The following is a 23,023-nucleotide window of genomic DNA, read 5'->3' on the forward strand; positions in this document are numbered from 1 at the left end:
ACCCCGCTCTCTCTCTACCCCCTCTCTCTACCCCCCTCTCTCTCTACCCCCTCTCTCTACCCCCTCTCTCTACCCATCTCCCTCTACCTCTCTCGCTACCTCTCTCTCTACCTCTCTTTCTCTACCTCTCTCTCTACCTCTCTACCGCTCTCTCTAACTCTCTACCGCTCTCTCTAACTCTCTACCGCTCTCTCTACCTCTCTCTACCTCTACCTCTCTCTACCTCTCGATCTCTCTCTACCTCTCTACACCTTTCTCTCTCCACCCCTCTCTCTCCACCCCTCTCTCTCCACCCCTCTCTCTCCACCCCGCTCTCTCCACCCCGCTCTCTCCACCCCTCTCTCTCCACCCCTCTCTCTCCACCCCTCTCTCTCCACCCCTCTCTCTCCACCCCTCTCTCTCCACCCCTCTCTCTCCACCCCTCTCTCTCCACCCCTCTCTCTCCACCCCTCTCTCTCCACCCCTCTCTCTCCACCCCTCTCTCTCCACCCCTCTCTCTCTACCCACCGATCTCTACCCACCGATCTCTACCCACCTCTCTCTCTCTCTACACACCTCTCTCTCTCTCTACACACCTCTCTCTCTCTCTACACACCTCTCTCTCTCTCTACACACCTCTCTCTCTCCACCTCTCTACCCACCTCTCTCTACCCACCTCTCTCTACCCACCTCTCTCTACCCACCTCTCTCTACCCACCTCTCTCTACCCACCTCTCTACCCACCGATCTCTACCCACCTCTCTCTCTCTACACACCTCTCTCTCTCTCTCTCTCTCTCTCTCTCTCTCTCTCTCTCTCTCTCTCTCTCTCTCTCTCTCTCTCTCTCTCTCTCTCTCTCTCTCTCTCTCTCTCTCTCTCTCTCTCTCTCCACACCCCTCTCTCTCTCTCTCTCTCTCTCTCTCTCTCTCCACACCTCTCTCTCTCTCTCTCTCTCTCTCTCTCTCTCTCTCTCCACACCTCTCTCTCTCTCTCCACACCTCTCTCTCTCTCTCTCTCTCTCTACACACCCCTCTCTCTCTCTCTCTACACACCTCTCTCTCTCTCTCTACACACCTCTCTCTCGCTCTACACACCTCTCTCTCGCTCTACACACCTCTCTCTCTCTCTACACACCTCTCTCTCTCTCTACACACCTCTCTCTCTCTCTACACACCTCTCTCTCTCTCTCTACACACCTCTCTTTCTCTCTCTACACACCTCTCTTTCTCTCTCTACACACCTCTCTTTCTCTCTCTACACACCTCTCTCTCTCGCTCTCTCTCTCTCTCTCGCTCTCTCTCTCTCGCTCTCTCTCTCTCTCTCTCTACACACCTCTCTCTCTCTCTCTCTCTCGCTCTACACACCTCTCTCTCTCTCTCTCTCTCTCTCTCTCTCTCTCTCTCTCTCTCTCTCTACACACCACTCTCTCTCTCCACTGCTTGGCCTTCAAAAAAAAAAAAACCAGGCATTGGCATAGCCAATAGGTCTTTGGGGCCTTATACGTGTTTAACCATGCAACAGTTAATGTTGTTGCACCAAGGATATTGTGCTGCATAACTAAATACTTATAAGGTCCCAAAAGCGAGACCTATTAGCTATGTCAATGTTTTTTACCTCCTCCTACCTCCTTCCCACTTCCCTTTGTTTACTTTCCCTTCCTCTGTTTCAGTTCCATCTCTCACTGCTTTAGCCCCCTTTTTATTTCCACTGCTTTCCATCTAATTTTTTAACCCTTTCTCCTCACCTCCATCTTAACTTTTTCAGCTTTCCTTTGTCCTTATTTTTCCTTCATCCTCTTTCCCAAATTATTCTCTGCATTACACCCTCATCTTCTTCATTCTGCACCGTTGTATCCTTTCCTCTTCTAGTTCGTCCTTCTTCTCACCTTACACTTTCTCTCTATTCTACTACCTCGTTCTTTCTCTCTCTTCTCTTTTTTTTGCTCTGCTCTACCATATTTCTTCAGCTGGAATATTTAAAAGTATATATTTTTTCCTGTTTTAGCTCCGGCACAAGAAAGGTAGTCTGGTTTCGTCGACCACTGAGGTAGGTGGATGGGTATTTAGGTAGAACTGCTGAGAGTGGGAGGATCTTTCTGGAGACCATGGTCAGCCTGTGCTTCAGTAAAAGATTTCAGGCACAGAGCCTGTGTTCTGCAATTAGAAGGTGCTAAAGGGGCTACAGAAAAGTATTCACGCACTGTGTTGCAGTTTGATGCCTTTAGAGGGGCTGTGGAGCATGACTGAGTCTGCCTTTGCTTCTGTGTGGGCTTAATATGGACATAGGGGAAGTTTTGAGTAGTACAGGGTTTACCTCTACTCTCTTGTGAGTGTTTGAAATGGGGAACGAAGAACTTGGGTATGATCTGCTTGCTTTATGGAGAAACACTGTTTTGGTGCCAGGGGATGTTACCTGAGATGGTATCTAAGATTATAGCAGGGCATTGCCTGCCCATAATGAGGTATGACTCTGATCTTTAAGCCTATTGCCATGTTTCTGTGCTAGTCAGTGTTCATTTGCATGCTATACAAAAGGTGTTCTGTGTTTTCCTGGCTAGCACAAGATTGATGACCTGCCATGGCGAGACCTGGAGGACTCAACTGGTTCAGGCTCCCCCATGGACCTCGACCCCCTGCATGACTTCAATGCACTCATCGCAGAGCTGACGGACACCCTGTTCTCGACACGTAACCCCTACAGTGGGCCCAACCCGCGAGGATATGGTAAGAGGCGCTCATTTTCATAAGGGCAGGTGGCTTAAGGATCCACCTGTGCCTGCCTTCTATGGTGGTTCCTTATTGCTGGAACGTAGTTTCTTTTTTTCCCGGCGTTTTATATAGCGTTAACTTGATCCGAAGGTATCAGAGCGCGTTAGATGAGCACCAGTTGCATTACAGATGAACACATTTATTTTTGTTAGGCACAGGGAGATTAAGTGATTTGCCCAGAATCACAGGATGTTCGAGTGTCCCTTGCTGAGACTCGAACCCAGTTCCCCAGCTTTGAGGTCAACTGCTCTAGCCGTTAGGCTACATCCTCGCCCCAGTTCTGACGCCACTCTCTCTTTGACCTTCTATTTAAAGATCGCGTGAGACTCTCATGGTCGTCAGCCTATTGCCATCCCTGTTTTGGATTGTGATGGCTTTTGTTCAAAATGTGATCCTTCCTTTCTCTCCTTCCCCTCTGTCCATTGTAGTGGTTACGTCTGAACAATCTTCGTTCACTTCCTCTCTTTAGTTGTGCTGCTGTGATTTCTCGTTCCTGCTCGGTGTTTTCTCTTGAGTTCCTTTCTCTCAGTCATTGGACGAGGACCTATATATTCAAAGTGCACTTTTCAAACACATTGGTTCATTCATGGTCTCTGGTCTGCTTTGGCTCTCTTGAACTATCCTCAGGATCTGGAAGAACTGTTCTGAATTCATCATATGGCATCATACAGGATAAGGCGTTATGGAATGCTTTTCTGGCTGCACCAAGTCTTAACTTAACTCAGGGTGGTTCTTGGTGACTTTAACGCTCTTTTTTATGCTTTTCTTGGTCTTTGTTTTGTTTTGTTTGGTGGTATGTTGGCATTTAGTCAGTCAAAAGATACTTTATTCGGTTCATAGCAAAAACCATAAAAGCATAATACATCAAAGACAAGACCATTGTAAAAGACATACATTATAAATATCATTTAAAAAAGACAATACAAGCATATTAAAAAATAGAAGCAAAAACACTTGATCAAAATTCATGAGTTTCCCGTTCTCTGCACTATAGCCAAATAATTTTTTTCCTTAATCTCATTGATATTGCCAAAAAATTAGCTACATTAAATATCTCCCAGGTAGTACCCAACAGCTGGAGATACAAGAGAGCAGGTTTAACTTGTCTAAAGCTTTTATCTTTAATAAGAGGGATGATGAACTTTTTACGAATAGGGCACAGATGTTTACAAAAGAAGATAAAGTGCACAGTATCTTTAATGGAGAATCTATCACAAGAACAAATCTCCAAATCCTTCTCGTTCGTCCACCCTGGGCGTTCGGTGAGCAGGAGATGGAATTTATTCACTCTAAACTTAGTCAATAAAAAACAATGATTCATGTTATTGACAATAGCCAAGTAGGGTTCGATACTACTAGAAGTAATTAGCAACTGGTGAGCCCTTACTGTTGGCTTAAGTAGCTCCTTTTCGTCTCTTGCTAAATTTGACAACTGCTTATGTGTATCTTTCACCCATTTCACATCCCCCTTTAATAGGTTATTTGGGTGATCAAACAATTCTGGACGACCCATTTCTCTGGGTAATTTCTTAACATAGTACAACCAGGGAATAGCGTTACCATGCTCAAGGGATAAACAATCCCTGAGAATCTCATGATTCAACTCTAGTTCAGGCTTTAACCATATTGATATCCATTTCAATAACGGAGCTAGAGCTATGCGATCTGCTAGATATTCTATCCCACATTCTTGATGAACAATATATCCGGAGGTTGACTGAGGAACGGATAAAATAGATTTAAAAAACTTGTCCTCTGCCACCTGCAGCGCCTTAACGTTTTTAATCCCCCACAGGTCAGCACCATACATAGCTATAGAGGTACATTTAGCAGCATACATTTTCAACACAGCCTGTAAGGGCTTCACCCCCAGTTTGCGCGCAAAGTCCAAAACTGCCAAGATAGACCTAGTAAAGGCATTGCGTTTAGCAGCTAGTTGAGGCGACCAGGTGGACTTATCATCGAAAATAACCCCCAGATAAGGAAATCTAGTAACCCTGGATAGAACATTCCCTTCACAGTGCATAGTCTTAACTCTTTTGGGCTTACTGCCCACAATCATTACATACGATTTCGAGAAATTCACACTTAAATCCAGTGTTTTCATAAAATTTGCAAATAAATTTAAAAGACGTTGCAGCCCCACTGCTGTGCGTGCTATTAAGGCGGCATCATCTGCATATAATAATGCCGGGATGGAATACTTGCCCGCCCTTGCAATATCCTTACACGCCTCAGTTAGAGCAGCACCCAAGTCATTAATATAGAGGGTAAAAAGCAGGGGGGCTAAAATACACCCCTGCCTAACGCCGTTAGTGATCCCAATCTTGCCCGTACAGTTACCAAAACGATCATATCGAACTGTAGCGGTAAGATCCCTATGTAAATCAGCAAGAAAATTCACAATATTTTCATCAATGCCAAGCTTAAGGAGCAATCCCCACAGTTTCGACCTATTCACTCGGTCGAAATCCGAGGAAAGGTCCATAAAAGCTAAATATAGCGTACCCTTTTTGGCGATTAGTATATTTTCCAATTAGTAGGTGATGGTTGAGGCTTTGATCAATGGTACCTCGTCCCTTCCTAAACCCATATTGTAAACATGAAAGGGTATCAGTGTCCTCCAACCAAGCTGTTATTTTACCTAAAACCACTCGCCCCAACACTTTCACTGCAGAATCAATAAGGGAGATAGGGCGATAACAACTGGGATCCCCCCTGCTACCTTTCTTAAAAATGGGTACGATAACCGATTCAGACCAAGTGTCCGGAATACCTGCTGTACATACCCTGTTAAAAACATTAGTTAGAACTATGGACCAGGTCTCAAGATCTGATTTAAAGAGGTCTGCTGGAACGCCATCGGGACCCGGAGCCTTTTTGCTCATCTTCCCGATAGCGTCAGCCACCTCGGTCTTGGTAACCATTAAAGTATAAGGATTCAAAATAGGGGTACGCATATTCACCTCCCCATTATTTTCCCCTTCATAGACTGACTTAAAATGAGAGCACCACAACTGTTCCTGAATACCACAGTCTAATTGGTCATTACAAGGGTCACGGAAAAAAGGTTTGTTTACCACGGACCAAAATTTGGCGCTGTTTCTAAGGACATCCACAGAGGATAATTCTTCCCAGGCATCCTCCCGGATCTTCTGTTTTCTAGTTTCCAAAGCTTTATTATATGTTTTCTTAGCAAGGCCACAGTGGCCCTATTCACTGGCTTACAGTTCAGGGCGGCCTTCAGCTTTTTATTGGCTGACGAGCAATTTTTGTCAAACCACCCCAACTCGGCATGATCCTTAGCTTTCCATGGACGTCTGAGGTCTACTGAGATCTGGGAACAAATTGCAGAGTACGCCACTAAAACCTCCTCATTCCCTGCTTCCAAATTCAGACACGTATTCAGCTCAGATCCTCCCTTCCTTTTTAGGTTAGTATGAAAGTCTCCCGTATGACTCTGCTCCATCTAATCCTACGGTCCTGGTCTGTAGGACGAATATCCAATTTGTCTGTTCTATCATGAGCTATAACGGGCTTTATGAACAGGTCCGAAACGCTAAGGGCCAGTGGGTTATGGTCGCTAAAATGTGACCAGACCGCCGCGTATCCATGGGTCCTTTCCCCTAGTGCTAAGCTAACAAAAATATAGTCAATGACTGAGTGTCTGCCATTCCCTTTAAAGGTAGGTATTTCCTCATCCAACGTGGATGGAAGCAACAGACCATTATCCGCCAAAATTGTTTCAAGGAGATCTCCCTGTGCGGAATGTTCAAAATGAGTCTCCCCTTGCTCTGCCGGGCCTAATGGATCTAACGACAAACATTTCTCTGAGCATCCGTGAAAGTTAAAATCACCCATGACTATGGTAAAACAATGATTTTTATTGACCTCCTTGTAATCAGCCAGAAAACAATTTAACATGACCAGGTGATCAGTCGTGGCAACTCTATCATATGAGTTATAAAAATTGATAATTAAAATGTTTCCACCCCCCCCCCCCTGCTCAAGGAGATTTGGACTGCCAAGCAGTTACGTGATCCCGTGTCTAATTGGGTATGTGTACCGGGAATAATAGCAGAAATTAAAGTAACCAGGCCACCCTTTGCCCTCCCCATATTAGATGGTTCCGCCGAAACAAAAAAGCTCGAGTAGCCATCCACAGTCAGGGTATTCTCTGTATCCCAGGTTACTTGTAATCCTATAATATCACCCAGACCTATAAATTCTCTCCATGCTGGGTCATCTATTTTATTTTTCAGGCCAGCTATGTTCCAGGTAACCAACTTTATTGGTGTACCCGTTGGCCCTTGATCAAACCCAGCTGTACTAGGGGCATTTTTTGCCAATGTCACTACAGGGGGAACTGTAACCGGGATATCAGAGATGGTAGTATCTTCTTGATTCCCTAGTCACTCATTTTCTCCCAGATTAGAAAAAGTATCAAATCTGTTGAAAACTGGGACAGCGTATTCATAGAAACCACTCCCTTAAATAGGTCACTAGATACTGGCGTATTGTGAGATGGGGGATAGAAAAACCCCAGAGGGAGTATATTAACATACTCATTTTGGATTCTCACTGACCCAGCCTGCCTCAATATATCGTCAACCAGCCTGGGGGATCTAAAACTTATGACGATGCAGTCTCCGTCTAAGTTTTTATTTGTCTTGCCCACCCACGGGACCCTTTTAATCATCATAAAATGACTGTCGAGATGTTGTCCCAAAACAGTTTTATTGGACAAATAATGGAGGGCCTTATTTTTTAATGAGGTCCAATGTTCCTTTTTTCCGCCCTCTAGTTTGGGGACATTAGCAAGAATTATTGTATAAGGACATGCCTCTGCTGATAAATGTAACGGCAATTCTCTCTTAACAAACTGTGCTGGAGAACCTAACCTCCCCATTGTATTCCGAGAGCCCCTTTCCTCTCCCTGAGTTATTCCAGCGACTTTTGGCACTGGAGGTGGAATACTTGATCCTATGCCCTGGGTAGTTGCTAGGGGTACCGGTTGTTGGAGTGGGGTGATTATAGAGTCCAGCAAGTTATTTACTGAAGCTGTAACTACGTTTAATGAATCAGCTACCGATGTACTTGGCCCTACCTTTGAAGCCTTAGTATTAAGATGAGATTCAATTACATTGAGGCGGTCCTCTATTCGTTTCAGGTTAGCCATTAAGGGCAAAGTAAATGATCTAAAACGTGCATCCAGAATCTTGATAAAATCTGACATAAATCCCCCACTACTATTTTCAATATCCAAATTAATACAGTCATTTGTTCCCTCCCCCGTATCCTCATTGTCTAAGTGAGGATCGCTAACTTTAATTTGATCAAGTCCAGATGCAAAATTGCTAAATCTCGATTGTTTTGCCTGTTGCCGGCTACCATGTGGGTTATTCTTGGCCTTCCTTTTCCCTGGAACAGTTTTACCACGATTAGTCATCATATCTGGTCTAGCCCTCAACTGCCTTGTACATGTAGCCACAGGGGAAGGGGGCTACACTAATTTCAAGTGGAGGGGCAGGAATAATCGTAAGACTATCGTCAGCAATTGACCCATTTGGGATCGCACGAGAATACGAACTGTCCAAAGGTGCATCACTAGAGGCAAGTTCCACTGTAGGTAAGGAAGAAACTGTGTGCCTAATAGGATCCAGGGACAATCACCGTTCAACCGATTAAATTTCCTTAATGACAGCTGATTCTGCCTGTTTCAAATAACTATCCAAAGTCCCCATACCCGCCACCCTCATACTTGTTTTAGTAATCACTTTAGCCTTATTGATAGATAGAATGTAGCTAATACAGCCTCCCTCTCAATAACACACACGAGGCCTAGGTCACAAAATAAAACACACAGACCCGTGCCACCCTTGTAAGTCGGGTGGCCGCTATATGACCACAAATCGAAGGGGGATAGTCCCAGCCCAGCCTCTTTCGGCCTCTGAGGGCCTAAGAGGGCCCGCCCTTTGCCCGGGCTTAGCCCGGCACCGCCCGCGCGCGTCCCGCTTAGCGGGATTCTACTCTCCCCAAATAGACTCTGGTGACAGGGGGAGTGGCCGCTGGACGGTGATGAGCCCCGGTGGAGCCTGGGAGCCTGAGTCCCTCTGATCATGTTGGCGGCAAAGAGTCCACAAACACACAATCCTTCACGAAGCGTCTCATGTTGGCATTTAATTTTCTCTTCTTCTTGCTCTCTCTCGTTTCACTTCTCTGCCACATACTGCTTAGTTTTTTTCATTCTTATTTGTCATCTGTCCCATTTTTTTCTTCCCTTTCAAACCCATCTCCCAACCACTTTTTCCCCCAATTATTTGTTTCCGCCCATCTTACCCATTCCGTGCACCCGCGCTTCATTTTTGCCAAACACTATGGATGTTCTATACATGTGCAGTAAATTGGACTTGTATGCACAGTAGCCACACAGCATTTATCGGCTAAGACAACTCAACAGAATTTGTGACCAGGAACCATCAAACTCTAGTGGGGAGACGTATACAGTGCAGTTTCCAAAACAATTAATACCTTCAATTACAGCTAAATTCCACTTTCAAACAAACATTTCTATACAAGATCATCTTATCTCCACACTTTTCTCCATAAGAATGTTCAAGGGATTGCCTTGCCCTCTACGGTCTCCAGATTTGCTCCCTTTAAAAGCTTGACTACTCCTCCTAAGGATGTTGTGGTGATTGTACGGTTCCTTCCAGGATTCCGTATTTGATTCTTATAGAAGGAGCTCTGTCTCTTCTGTATTTGTGATGCTACCGTGGGTTCCCTGTCCTGTCCTGTAATGTATCCCCTGTGCGATCTGTAGTGGTCCTGTTTCGTATGTCCTTCCTCTATAAGGTTATTAAAAGAATTGCACTGCCCATCTGCTTTCCTGTTACAGCTCAATATGTGTTTGATTGGCTCCTATATTTGTTTCTTTTACCGGTATCTCTGTTTCTCGGCTTTTCTCTACATTATTACAGGGGCTTCTGGTTTTGCCCTTCTGCTTCCCATAACCCCCATCCCTCTGTTATCTTTATAGAGAATCTTATGTTTTCTATCTGTTAAACCTTTACAAGTTAGCGAGTCCTCTTCTACCGTGCTGTACTCTAGACATGACCCAGTTTTAACCTGCTAATGTTTACTTCCTCCTTTCTTATCTCTGATGCAGCCTCCCTGGGGAACGCAGACATGATCCAGCCATCTCTCAGCCAGCTTCACCCTAATCTGGGGGAGGATTTCATGGACACAATGGAGCCCCTGCAAGGTGAGGTGTCTTTGCTACTTCCACAATGTGAGACTGGAGTGGGTGAAAGATTAGCCATTATGCTACGTGGTGTTACAGCTTGTGTGTTAATGTACTCTGTTTATCTCTCACACTGCTGCTTTCATGGTCCTGGGGATAAGAATGAGGGTTTCCTGCCTTAGCTCAGTGGTAGAGTTCTTGAGGCTAATGGTTATGGAGAAGAGCTGCTCCTTTGACTAAAAGGTAGACCTCTTGAGTGTGAATTACGCTGGTGGTTGAAATCCAAGCTACAGGTCGAGATTAGAGAAGAGTTAATCTAATTCAGTTCAGTGGAGATCTTCATCCATAGGGTTGGATATTCAGTGTCACTTTTTGTGCATGGGTAGAATTCTTAAACATGAGCTTGGGAGTTGGCGAGAGGAGGAGTTCTTTCTCCTTTTTCTTGGGGAACACCCTAGAAAATATAGATTTTGAAACTTCTGGGAAGGTGTGAGTTGAGGTTGTTAGTGGAGTTCAACATGTATTGTTCTCTATTCACAAAATCATCTTTTGCATAATCCAGATGTAATGACAGTACATATGCTTCCCAAACTTTTTAGAACCACTACCCAATTGTTAAAACGACAAACATTTGTGAGCCACCTAGTTTTATTGGACAAGAAGTGTGCAATTTCTTTTTTAATGTAACCAAAGCATTGTGGGGTATCATACTGACATTTACAGACCACATTTTCCACTGAAATGGCCTCTAAATTTGCACACACATACAGTTTTACTGATAAAACTATAATGCACACAGATGATAATGTGTGGAAATCAGCTTTTAGGGAACATTTATCATTAGTGCTTCACCAAGTAAAGTATCTTGATTTGTTTTGATCCTATTAAAATCTTTCTTTCTATCACTTCAGAAGTACAAACAAAATGTGCTTCAGTTTTGCTTTCTTAACTGCTGGACGTATACAGCTCATTTACAGGTATTTACATTTTGTTATGTGTTACAAAATAATTACGTCCTACAGCCTTTCCTTCCACAAAGAGGATCACATAAAACAAATAAGACATAGCCTGACGTTTAACCTCTGTCTTTGAAGTGCATCAAATGTGACAAGATGAATACAGAATTTAAAGGCATCTTTATTTATCGCTTGGACTTTGGCATCTCACCAAACAGTAACTCATGACCCACCAGTGGGTCGCAACCCACAGTTTGGGAAACACTGGACTATACCAATCTGATTATCTGAGCATTTGTATCCAAATGTATTTGTTTTGTACCATTCCTAAATGGGAGACAGCGTTTACAATGCAGTCCTCACTCGCAGTTCCTTTACAACGCGGTCGTTACAACGACCGCGTTGTTAGAACGCAATGCCTTTACAACACAAGTCACTAGATCGACTTGCTGTAGGGAGCGCTCTAACATAAGGAATAGTGTGATTTACTATTCCAACACCTTCCCTACTGTTGGGCAGGCTGAAGTTGAAATAGTAAATTATACTATTCCTAAATCCAGCGCGCCCCCTACAGCATGTCGATCTAATGACTTGCGTTGTAAAGGTATCGCGTTCTAACAACGCAGTTGTTGTAACGACCGCATTGTAAAGGAACGCAATGTGATACCATGCATAGTAACATGCTATATTCTTTCTAAATTGATCCTTGTTTCACTTTGAAAGATGAGAAGCTGCTTGGATTAGAACCTGTGACTGACATTTTCTACAGTTTTTACTCTCAAAAATAAATCTGTAACCAAATTACTCAATTTGAGCTTTTTACTTCCCAGGGTACTGAGAGACGACCTTTTCTTGGGGTAATGTGGCAGTCGTAGACAACTAGGCATTCATTGTAACAAAATGTCTTTTGCCATTAGGGTCTCGGTGCCAAGATATTCTTGCACTCAAGCTGGGTGACCAAGCGCTCTCTCTTATCACTTGGCTCTCCTGCCTTAGTAAAGTTGTGCAGCCACTCTTGCTGTTGGAGGGGCTGCAAGGTTAGACACTCAGGGACTGTAATATATGTTGTAGAAAGCTGGCTCTTTATATAGCATACCAAAAAGAGGTATACTGTGCAAACAGTCCAGGTATTCGCTTACTAGTGGACAAGGGTTTGTTCTAACTATCCTGAGGTGCTCTTCTAGGTAGTAGTGTGGGCAAGCAGCCTGCGGCTTATCAGAGAGGAGTGTTAGACATCTGCAAAATATACACACAGTCAATGAATGATGCACATGATTCAATAAGGAGATCCACACCAATTTATGAAAATAACACATATCTTTATATGTATTTAGACACCAGAATCATTATGATCAGGTAAGTATTTTTCGAGAGAGACATTCTTTACATTTTCAAAAGTCGACAGTGCAATTTTCAGAAGCTGTAATGTTATCCTATGGGATGAAAGACAAATACGGCATACAGGTAGAATACAGCGACTTACAAGACCGATCTTCTGGAGTATAGGTATAGTATAGTGTAGGTGAGCATAGGGCAAGGTCCAAGGCAGCACCAAGAGGTCACACCGGCTTCACTGTGGCGGCCGGGTGTAGAGGTGTAATACAGTGTTGGGTGCGCAATGGAGATTGGTCTTCATGAAAAGAGGTCGCAGGTTTGGACTGGGGTGCCAGTCGGGCTGAATCACGTGCTTTGGGACACCCTTGGTCCTCTGCTCCAGGGGCCAGGGGTGACTGGTGCAGACGTGTCCTTAAACGTCCGGTTTCTGTCACTGAAAGCACTTGTGGTCAGTAGCAGGGAGGCCACACAAAGAGGCTGCAGGTGGCGTCGAGGGGTACCCTCCTGGCAAACCCAAGGTGGGCTTCTTCTGGGGGAGGGAATCCATGCTGGCATTGTTGGCCCACTTCAACTCGGGCTTGGAGTGACTGGTGCAGTGGTGCTGACTGGTATCGGTGTATGCGGTTCGGAGGCCTCCCAGGTCTTTCTTAGGATGCAGAGAAGCAGCTCCGGTGCTCCACAGGAGTTTCTGAGTCTTTGGAGAAGTGCTTGCCATCCTCCTGTGCTTTGGAGGATCAGCAGCTTGCAGAATGAGAAGATTCTAGAGCAATTGTTGAGAATTGGCGAACAGGCCGGCATGGTTGGCGCCAAGTCAGTTGCTTCTTCAGTACTTGCTTTTCACGGCTCTTCGGTCCTTCATGTTTTGGCCAGCAGGACCTGCTTTCCTGGTGCCAAGGACTCCTCTAAATACTGGATTTAGGGGGCATACGGGGAGTATAGCCAATGGGCTATTTACCTTTGGGTCACTATGCCCCCTCTATTACTACTTGCTGTGGGAAGTGTGCATAACCCTGTCCCAGAGTTCCTAGGTTTGCCATCACAAAGATGGCAGACTCTGAAATGTAATCTTCACTTAAGCTAGCCCACTGTAGGGCTGGAAGTAGCCTGAGGGTGAATACGCCTCTCTGACTACTAATCAAATCAAATCAAAACGAGCTATATTCAATTTTAGGCATGGAAAATCATAAAAGCAAACAATTAAAAACTCCTCCTCACACTTCTAAAAATACATAGGTAAACAAATATATGCAGGTTCAATAACCAATTCATTTTGCTTTAACTGTTTCTGATGCATAAGGGTAAAAATATTTGGCATCTATACTAAAAATAATCCGTCTCAAATTTAACACCTCCCATATATTTTCCTCAGAGGTCTAAACATTTAAAATTTTCCTTGCTCTCAGTATGCTTTTTAGGAAACCCACCATAGTTCCAATACAATATTGGGTCGACCTTAAGATTACTAAGAATGCCCCACAATTTGCTGTGTATATCACAGTCAAATGCGGCTGTAAGGTCGACGAATGAAAAATTAAATTTCCCTGATTTAGCCTGTGTATACTTTCCAATTAAAATACTAAGATTTAGAGCCTACTCGTTGATTCCTAGACCAGGTCTAAAACCATACTGTACATCGCTTAAAATGTTTTTTCTGCCCATGTTTGCAGCCGATCTAGAACAATCCTTTCTGCTACCTTCATAAAGGAATCTAATAAAGATATTGGGCGGTAGCAGGCGGGATTTTCCAAATCCCCCTTCTTAAAAATTGGGACAATTATCGATTCGGACCATGTGTCTATAAATCCTTTTGCACAACATGCTTGTAAAACCTGTGTTAATATTGGGGTCCACAGCTGCGGGGTTGACTTGAATAAATCAATTGGCACCCCATCCGGGCCTGGGGCCTTCCCACTCTTGCTTGCATTTATGGCCATAGTTACATCTTCCAGAGTGATATAGAAGTCAATAGGCAAAAAATCCTGGTGGTTCCCCTCGAACTCTCGCCTGCAATCTATTTCCCTCTCTGTAGCACTCTGTAGGGTGTAGACATTTGAAAAGAAATCCACCCAATTTTTTCCTCAATTGCTACCTCTATGGAAAGCACGTCGGGCTCAGTAATAAAAAAAGGCGCATTCATGGCCTGCCAAAATAGGGAGCTGTCTTTGCTCGCTAAAGCTTCTTTAAGATTCTACCAGGCCTTCTCTTTCATTTAATTTTTCCTAGTTTTTCTCGCTTTGTTATACAACTTCCTACATTTTCTAATTTCCTCCTTATTTCTTACTGTCTTGTATAGGGCTTCCTTTAAGTTAGTATAGGTTTTTGTGCAGTTGTTATCAAACCATCCCTTTTTGCAATTATGAGTACCTTTGCTTTCTGCTTGCAGCAGGTTTTTAACAACCTTTGTAATATGGGTGAAAGCAATCAGAATGTTATCGTGCGATGTACTATCGTTTAGACACGTTAAGATTGAATCATACGCCTTAGTGACAATTTGTTTACTCAGCTCTAACGGGTCTAGACTAGACCAGCGTAATGTTGATCCATTTTGTCTTCCTATTGCTATATTTAGTACCCATGCTACTTGATTGCAATGTTTCCTTACTGCGATGGTTGGGATGGTTATGTTTACACTTAGGGGCAGATGATCACTCATTACATTTCGATGGGTGTTATAGCCAGTAAAATATCTTGCATTTCGGTTAGGCACAATAATGAAATTCTTTTGTGGATTCAACACCTCTACCTATGAAGGTGTGCCCAAAATCCACCCTAGGCGAGCATAAACAGTTTGCAAAACCAAAATCATGCAGGAATAAGATCTCATTAAACATCTCGCCCCTATCTGAGTGAGAAAAATTAATCACCGGATCATCCTCCTCAGTTGTTAAACCACATTTTCCTAACCGGGCTAGTGGACATGAACCAACATTAAAATCCCCGCCCCAGATAGGAATTATTTAAGTCTCTCCTTTTGATTTTAATTTGCTAATATCCTGGCTAAGCCTCTTCATTATATCTAACCAACATGTAAGAGCGGTGAGGGTCAGAACTCGTGTGCACAGGTGAATATTCTAAGTGATTATTTCTGGGGTGAATATTCAGACCAACTTTTAATGCTCACTTCTAATGATCCAGTGAGTCCTTGGGTGCCGGATTCGAAATCACAGTCGCCGGATTCGGAATCACAGTCGCCGGGGGGACGTCCTCTGGGTCTTTGTTCACTCCGGCACAGGCCAGGCTTGGCGGGTGCAGAGTGTGCAGGGTTCGCGGTTCCGGGCTGATGCCAGGGGTTAGCAATTTGCTTTGAGCAGAGCCACTGCTCGTGGGAGTCCTAGTCTTGGTAGAGTCTCAAGGTGGTCAGGTCCTCTGGGGTTTTTGAGGTTGCTGACCACTGAAGGCGCCGGAGTTCCACAGGAGCAGGTTCAAGAATCAACAGGCCGGTAGGGCTGGGGCCAAGTCAGTTGATGTCATCCTTTTGTTAGCAGTTGCGCGGCGGGTCTTCTGGTTTCTTGATCTTCTTGCTTGTTGTTGAATCGGGATCTGAGGAAGGAAGGTTCAGGGTGCCCCTAAATACTACATTTAGGGGCGTTACAGGTAGGTAAGGCGCAGGGACCACTGGGTCGCTATCCTGGGGTGGATACACCCCCTATCCTGCCACTCTCCTGTGTGAGGGGGGCAGTGGCCTAGTCCGGATTGGGCAGGGCGCCGCCCGCTTTGGATGACGTCGTCAGCAGGCGTCTGCCCACGCCTGCTGGGAGATTTAGTGCCTGGCTGCCTTTCCCCTCACGGCGGGATGTCTATGCAGGTAAGCCGCTCCCCTCACGGCTATTGTGGAAAGGAGGCCGTTCCCCTCAGGGCAATGTCCGCTGCCAAGTAACCGTGTCCCTGACTACTAATTTTCCCACCTGTCCAGGTGCCTAAGGTGCCCTGGATAGAGGGGGTCAGCATGATCTCCTGTGAGTGAAGCCAGGTTTGCATTCCAAAGGCAGTGGGCTCTTTGAAGCTCCCTGCCTTGGAATGCTAATTTGCAGGTTGATCTGTGGGAGGGGGTTTAAACACCCTCTTTCCGAGCAGGCTTTGTTCCTGAACTCCTGCCAGCAAAGGCCCTCACCCTTGAGGGTCAGAAACTCGCCTGTGGTTGCAGGCTGGCTAGGACAAGTCGGTCAACACACTAGTAATTGGTAGGGTTTCAGGTGGTACCTCTAGGATGCCCTCTGGGTGCATGTATTAATAAATCCATTACTGGAATCAGTGTGGGTTTTTTTAATACAAGATATTTGAACCAAACATCTCTGGTTTCAGTGAAGCCATTGTGTAGCTGGGGAACTCGTTTTCTCGAGTGTCCAGTCCATATACCTAAAATGTCTTCGCTGACCTCTTGTACTGGCAGCAATTGAACTGACCAGCACCGGGGCATATCTGTAGTATATTGCACCCTGCCATAGGTCTGTAAGGCCTGCTGTAGGGTTGACTTATCTTTAGCAGGCATGACAAACAAGGATGCGTGCCATGTCATGTTTTCTCATTTGTCTTGCACCAGGACACGCAGCCTGGTATGGCAGTCTGTGTTTGGTGAGGGTCCCATAGGATGGCATAATACATGCTGCAGCCCTTAGTGTCCCTCCTTAGCCTCCTTGTCTTAGGTACAAGGGGTGCCACTTACTAGGGAGTTACAGGGAGTGCTAAAGGTATTGCCAATTGACGTACAATTGCACAGTTTTAGGAAAGAGATCTGGCACTGGGGACTTGGTTAGGAGGGACCCAGTGCACTTCCAGTCACATCAGATAGGCAAAAAGAGTGGAGTGACCATGTCAAAAAGGGGCACTTTCCTACACTTAGGCTTGTCAGAGAGGAGCGTTAGACACCTGCAATACACACACAGTCAATAAATGGGACATACAACTCAATAAGGAGATCCACACCAATTTATAAAAAATAACACGTATGTTTATGTATATTTAGTCACCAGAATCATTCTGATCAGGTAGGTACGTTTCGAGATAGAAATATTTGCAGGTTTGAAAAATCAACTATGGAGGAAAGACATGTACTGCATACAGGTACTCCACAGCGACTTACGGGGCCAATCTCCTGGACTTAGGGTGAGTATAGCAAAAGTTTCCAAGGGGTCACCTCAGACGTCACTGGGACGTCCAGGTGCAGTGGTGCAATACAGCATTGGGTGCCAGTGTAAGTCAATAGGATTGGTCCGGTCAAAAAGAGGCAGCAGGTTTAGACTGGGAAACCAGTCAGACTAAACCAATAAGTGGGCTCAGGTCTCCGGATGCTCAGGGACACCTTTGGTCCTCTTCTCCTCTGACCGGCTGGATGCAGAGGTGTTTGAAGGCGTCGGGTTTTCGTCTCTCACGACACTCGCAGTAGATGGGGCTTGCACACAGAGCTGCAGGCGTGCGTCTGGAAGTCCACAGCTGGGAAACCTAAGGTGGACTTCGGTTCTGGGGATCACACTGGCACCGTTGGCCCACTTCAACTTTGGCTAGAGGGCATGGGTGCAGTGATGCTTTCCGGTGTCAGGATTTTGGTGGTCCGGAGTCCTCTCAGGTCTCTTGGGGTGCCTGCATAATGCAGGGGAGTAGCTCTACTATTCCACTGGAGTGCCTGGATCTTGCGAGAGGGCTGGAAGTCCTCCCAGGCATTTGGAGGCACAGGCAGCTACAGGATGAGTTGACTTTGGCACAATTGTCGGGAACAGTGAACAGGCCTGCAGGGTTTGCGCCAAGTCAGTTGCTTCTTCCACAATTCTGCTTTTCACGGCTTTGGTCCTTCCTCTTCTTTAAGGTAGGCAGGATCTGATTTCCTGGTGCCAGGGGTTCCCCTAAGGAATGTTAGGGGAGTGTAGTGTAGGAGCCAATGGGCTACTTACCCTTGTGATCATTATGCCTATATGACCACTTCCTATGGGAAGTGGGCATAATCCTGTTCCAGAGTTCCTAATTCTGCCATCACCAAGAAGGTAGACTTTCAGATGTTGTCTCCACATCAGGTAGCCCACCTTAAGGGTGGAACTAGCCTGAGGGTGGACACACCTCTCGGACTACTAATTTTACCTCCTATCCAGGTGCCAAAAGGACCCTTGGTCAGGGGGGTTGGCAGCCCCTTCTTTGAGAGAAGCCAGATTTGTATACCAAAGAAGGTGGGCTCTTTGAAGCTCCCTGGCTTGGAATGCCAATCCTGTGTTGTGAGAAAGTGGCTCTGTATATACTGTTCCTTAATAGGTACAGGGTGTACAGAGTTCTCAGTCCCCCAGGGTTTGACAGAGGCTAAAGTTAGATATAACCTTACTCTCTAAAGTGGTAGCTTGGTCGAGCAGTAAGGCAGTATCAGAGGACAGTGTAAAGCATTTGTTGTACGCACTCAGTCAGCAAATGGTCTCACACACTCAATAACTGAACTCTAGGCCAATGGTTTATATATATAAAAATATATGCTTGTTTTATTTTAGAACCAACACTTGGATTTAAAATATACTTTCTCAGAATGAGATGTTTCATATAAATACTTTTGCAATATGCAATTGACTTTTGTAAACAGTTACAAGTGGTTGCAATAGGCAACTCTATTTTAAACACAACAATGCATTGAGCTCAATGGAAAATTCAAGTTATTTGCAACAGATTACTTTTTAGATTACTTTTGGAATTCCAGGACTGAATCCTAGATTCAGTCCCGGGTCAGTACTCAGAATCAAGTGATGAAAGTCGACTTAATTACTGTAATGATTTTTAAACAATATTTAGCTATTTTAAAAGTTGACAGAAAATATTTCAAAGAAATCAGTCAATGATTCCCTATGGAAGAAAATTCAAGTTGCAGGTACAGTATGTTCTTGTTACTTCTGTAATCCAGTACTGGGTGCCTAGACTCAGTACTGGGACCTTTATCCAAAACAGGTAAGTAATTACGTTTTCAGATATTATACGATTTTTGAAGAATATTTAAAGATTGCAGAAATTGACACTTAGAAGAAAATTCACAGAAAAACAGTCCATGATTCCCTATGGAAGGAAATTGGGTTACGGGTAAGTACAGTTGTAAGTATTTTTCAGAGTCAGTGCTGGGCACCAAGATCCAGCACTGGGAGCTCACCTAAGAGCAGGTGAGTAATTTCGTTTTCGTTACTCGGCTGATTTTTGGTGAATATTTTAAGATTTGAAAAGTCCACACTTGGAAGAAATTTCAGGAAAAAGCCAGTCAATGTTACTCTATGAGGAAAATAGAGTTATCGGTTTAAGGGTAAGTACTCGACTGGCAGAGTTGAGGTTCTGGGCATAGACTCAGGGGTCCCCCAGGGTCAGGTAGGTACAGTTGGTTCACCCTCAGCGACTCTAGGGCGGCCGGGTGCAGAGAGAGTTAGGCCCAATGTTAGCCTATGAGGAATAGGGGGGGCCTTGGTTGGTGGCTGCTGACTGGCAAGCCACGCGGCTGTGGGAGCTGGGCTCCTGGTCACTTACTCGAGGCAAGTGGGGAAGTAGGTAGGTGTAGAGTTTTCACTGCCAGGGCCACTCGGGCGGCTGGGTGCAGGGTGCTTTTGAGCCTTCAGGCGCTCAATTGATTTCAATGGGAAATCTCCGGTTTAGAAAAAGACTGCAAGCTCGGGGACGAGGACTCTTCAGGTGCCACCACCACTTCGAGAGGTAAGTTGGGTAGTTGGAGGTTAGGTAGGTACCCCGGGATTGGGCACAGGGGGCCGCGGGCGCTGCGTGCAGGGGTGCCTTTTGGTGTCGGGAATTCTTACCCTCTGTTGATCGCGGTAGGGGGGGCACCTTGTTCTGAGGCTGCAGGCTTCTTCAGGAGTGTCGAGGGAGGTCCTTGGGTGCCGGACTCGGGGTCACAGTCGCCGGGGGGTCGTCCTCGTGGTCTTTGTTCACTCCGGCACTGGCCAGGCTTGGCTGGTGCAGAGTGTGCTGTGTTCACGGTTCCGGGCTGCTGCCAGGGATTAGAGGTAGGTTTTGAGTAGAGCCTCTACTCATGGGAGTCCCAGGGGCTTAGAGCCAAAAGGTAGCCAGGTCCTCCGGGGTTTGTGAGGTTGCTGGCCACAAGAGATGCTGGGTTGGAGCAGGAGCAGGTTCGAGGGTTGACAGGCTGGTAGAGCTGGGGCCAAAGCAGTTGGTGTCTTCCTCTTTTTAGCAGCTTCATGGCAGGTCTTCTTTCTTCTTGCTCTTCTCTGTAGTTTTGAATCTGGGGAAGGAAGGTTCAGGGTGCCCCTAAATACTAGATTTAGGGGCGTTACAGGTAGGTGAAGGGCAGGGACCATTGGGTCCCTGTCCTGGGGTGGGTACAACCCCTAGCCTGCTCCCCTCCTGTGGGAGGGGGGCAGTAGCCTAGTCCTGATAGGGTAGGGCTCCCCATCTTCAAGATGGCGAGAGCTCGGAGATGTGCTTCACCTCGCCTCCCCCACCTGAGGGGTGGGGTTAGCAGGCTGGCACACCCCTTGTCCTTATTTGGGGTTTCCGGCCAAAGCTTCCCGCCAGAGTGGGGGGGGGTTGCAGTGGCCTGGGGAAGCTCACAGAGGCGGCATGCCTTTGAAGCTTCCCCCTGCCCATCCTGGGGGAGGAGATTTAGCACCTCGCCCAGGATGTGCATTGTTGCAGGCCCAGGAGAGCAGGGGCTCTCCTACCCAGGGGTCCAGCAACATGTCTGCTGGGTGGCAGCCTAGGCAGCCTCAGAGCAGACGTGGATTGTAGGTTAGGTTTAAGGGGGCACATCTAAGATGCCCTCTGGGGTGCTTGGTACATTAAATCCCACACTGGCATCAGTGTGGGTTTAATGTGCTGAGAAGTGTGATACCAAACTTCTCAGTCTTTAGTGTTGCCATTATGGTGCTGTGGAGCTCGTGTTTGAGAAGCTCTCAGCACCATGTACTCTTAAATGGCAGCACTGCACTTACAGTGCTAAGGAATGGACCTGGGCACTGTAGGGGCACAGGGCTCCTGCCCCTGTGCCCACACCATTGGCATAAGGCACCCAGCTAGAGGGGTGGCTGATGTATGCCATGGCAGTGTAGGTGATGGGCATGGCACACAGGGATGTGTGTCATGTCGACTTCGTTTTTGTATTGCACCCAAACACTCAGCCTGCCAAGGCAGTGTGTGTGTGTAAGGGTACAGGGCCTCTAAGTGTGGCACAAGGAGTGCTGCAGCCCTTAGAGGCCTTCCCTGGTCACTAGGCCCTGGGTACCATTTACCAGGGGCTGACATGTGGCCAGGGTTTGCCAATTTGGCTTTGGTTTGTTTTAGGGAAGGAACATAGGCCCTGGGCACCTGATTGGCAGGGCACACTGAGTCAAAGTACATTCAGCAATTCAGCAAAAAGTGGGGGCATACCATGCAAGAAAGATGGCACTTTCTCACATGTGTGAGGGGGTGTAAACACCCTCTACCCCAGCAGGCTTTGTTTCTGACCTCCTGAGAGCGGGACGTTCACCCTTGGAGGTCAGAAACCTATCTGTGGTGGCAGGCTGGCCAGAACCAATCAGTCAGCACACTTGAAGTTGGTAGGTTTTTAGGGGGCTCCTTTAAGGTGCTCTCTGGGGGCATGTATCAATAAATCCATAACTGGAATCAGTGTGGGCTTAGTAGTACAAGATGTTTGATACCACTGAAGCCATCTTGTAGTGGTGCATGGGAATTTGGTTGGCACAATTTTGGTATAATGGTTTCTCATGTGATATGGGTGACAAGTGTTTGTAAATAAAACGTTTTTTTAAAATGCATGGATTGTAGATTTCCACAATGAGATGAGATATTTACACTTTATGTTTTATGTTGAATGTTGCAGAATAACAAATGGTGGTTTTAACTTTGTAGTTACCCCTGACGAAGGGCTGTTTCAGCTTGAACTGCATTGGGTCTATGCGAATAAGGCTCCAGAGGATGAACCATGTATTCCTATGCGCTATAGAATTAGGGACAGGATAGGCGTGTCTTTAGCATTTGAAGCATGGGGGATTCATGAAGCCTTGTATGTGAATGGAGAAAGTAAGGAAAAAATATTTGAATGAAAAAATTGAATGAAATTGACAAAAATGCAGTAGTGAATAGTGGAGTCTTTGAATATTTCTGGATTTTGCCGTGCGACTGGAAGATGGAGCTCCACATCTCGAGGAATTACACACAGATGTGTGCCATGTCGTGTTTTCACTTTTGTCTGCACCAAGACACGCAGCCTGCAATAGCAGTCTGCATGGGTTTGTATGGGGTCCCCTAGCGTTGCACAATATGTGCTGCAACCTTTAGGGACCCTCTTTATTACCTCGTGGCCTAGGTAGCAGGGGTACCATTTACCAGGGACTTTCAGGGGGGGTGGGGGGCCTAAAGGTTTGCCAAATGGAGAATCAATTACACAGGTTAGGGAAAGAGTTTTGGCACTGGGGACCTGGTCAGCAGGAACCCAGTGCACTTCCAGTCAGAACTACATCAATTTCTAGGCAAAAAGTGGGAGTGACCATGTCAAAAAGGGCACTTTCCTACAAATTTATCCAAACAGTTTAAATCTTTCTAAAGAACGACGGATGTCGGATCTTGGCAGACATGTATGTGAATGATATCTTTGTCACATTTGAACAATTATGTGATGAGTTTGGGTTGGGTCCAGGGCAGTACTTGCAATACGCAGGTCTGATGGAACTGGTTAAAGTGATTTGGCCCACATACGCACAAGTTCCAGAAGTGACTGGGAGACTAGACATTCTGCTTACATGCGGGAAAGGGCGGCGACTGGT

General features: G+C 45.8%; 1 protein-coding gene across 2 annotated transcripts in view; it reads left to right on the forward strand.

The window, feature by feature from the left end:
- Positions 1–23,023, forward strand: part of LOC146839558 (MLX-interacting protein-like) — a 219,272-nt gene that overhangs the window by 68,388 nt on the left and 127,861 nt on the right. For both annotated transcript variants that reach the window (XM_085651624.1, XM_085651625.1), the window contains exons 6-8: positions 1,984–2,025; positions 2,537–2,702; positions 9,916–10,011. In XM_085651624.1, the coding sequence (XP_085507750.1) occupies positions 1,984–2,025; positions 2,537–2,702; positions 9,916–10,011 (304 nt within the window). The remainder of the gene's footprint in view (positions 1–1,983; positions 2,026–2,536; positions 2,703–9,915; positions 10,012–23,023) is intronic.

Source organism: Triturus cristatus, chromosome 4_1, assembly GCF_964204655.1.
Source record: "Triturus cristatus chromosome 4_1, aTriCri1.1, whole genome shotgun sequence".
Lineage (NCBI taxonomy): Eukaryota > Metazoa > Chordata > Amphibia > Caudata > Salamandridae > Triturus > Triturus cristatus.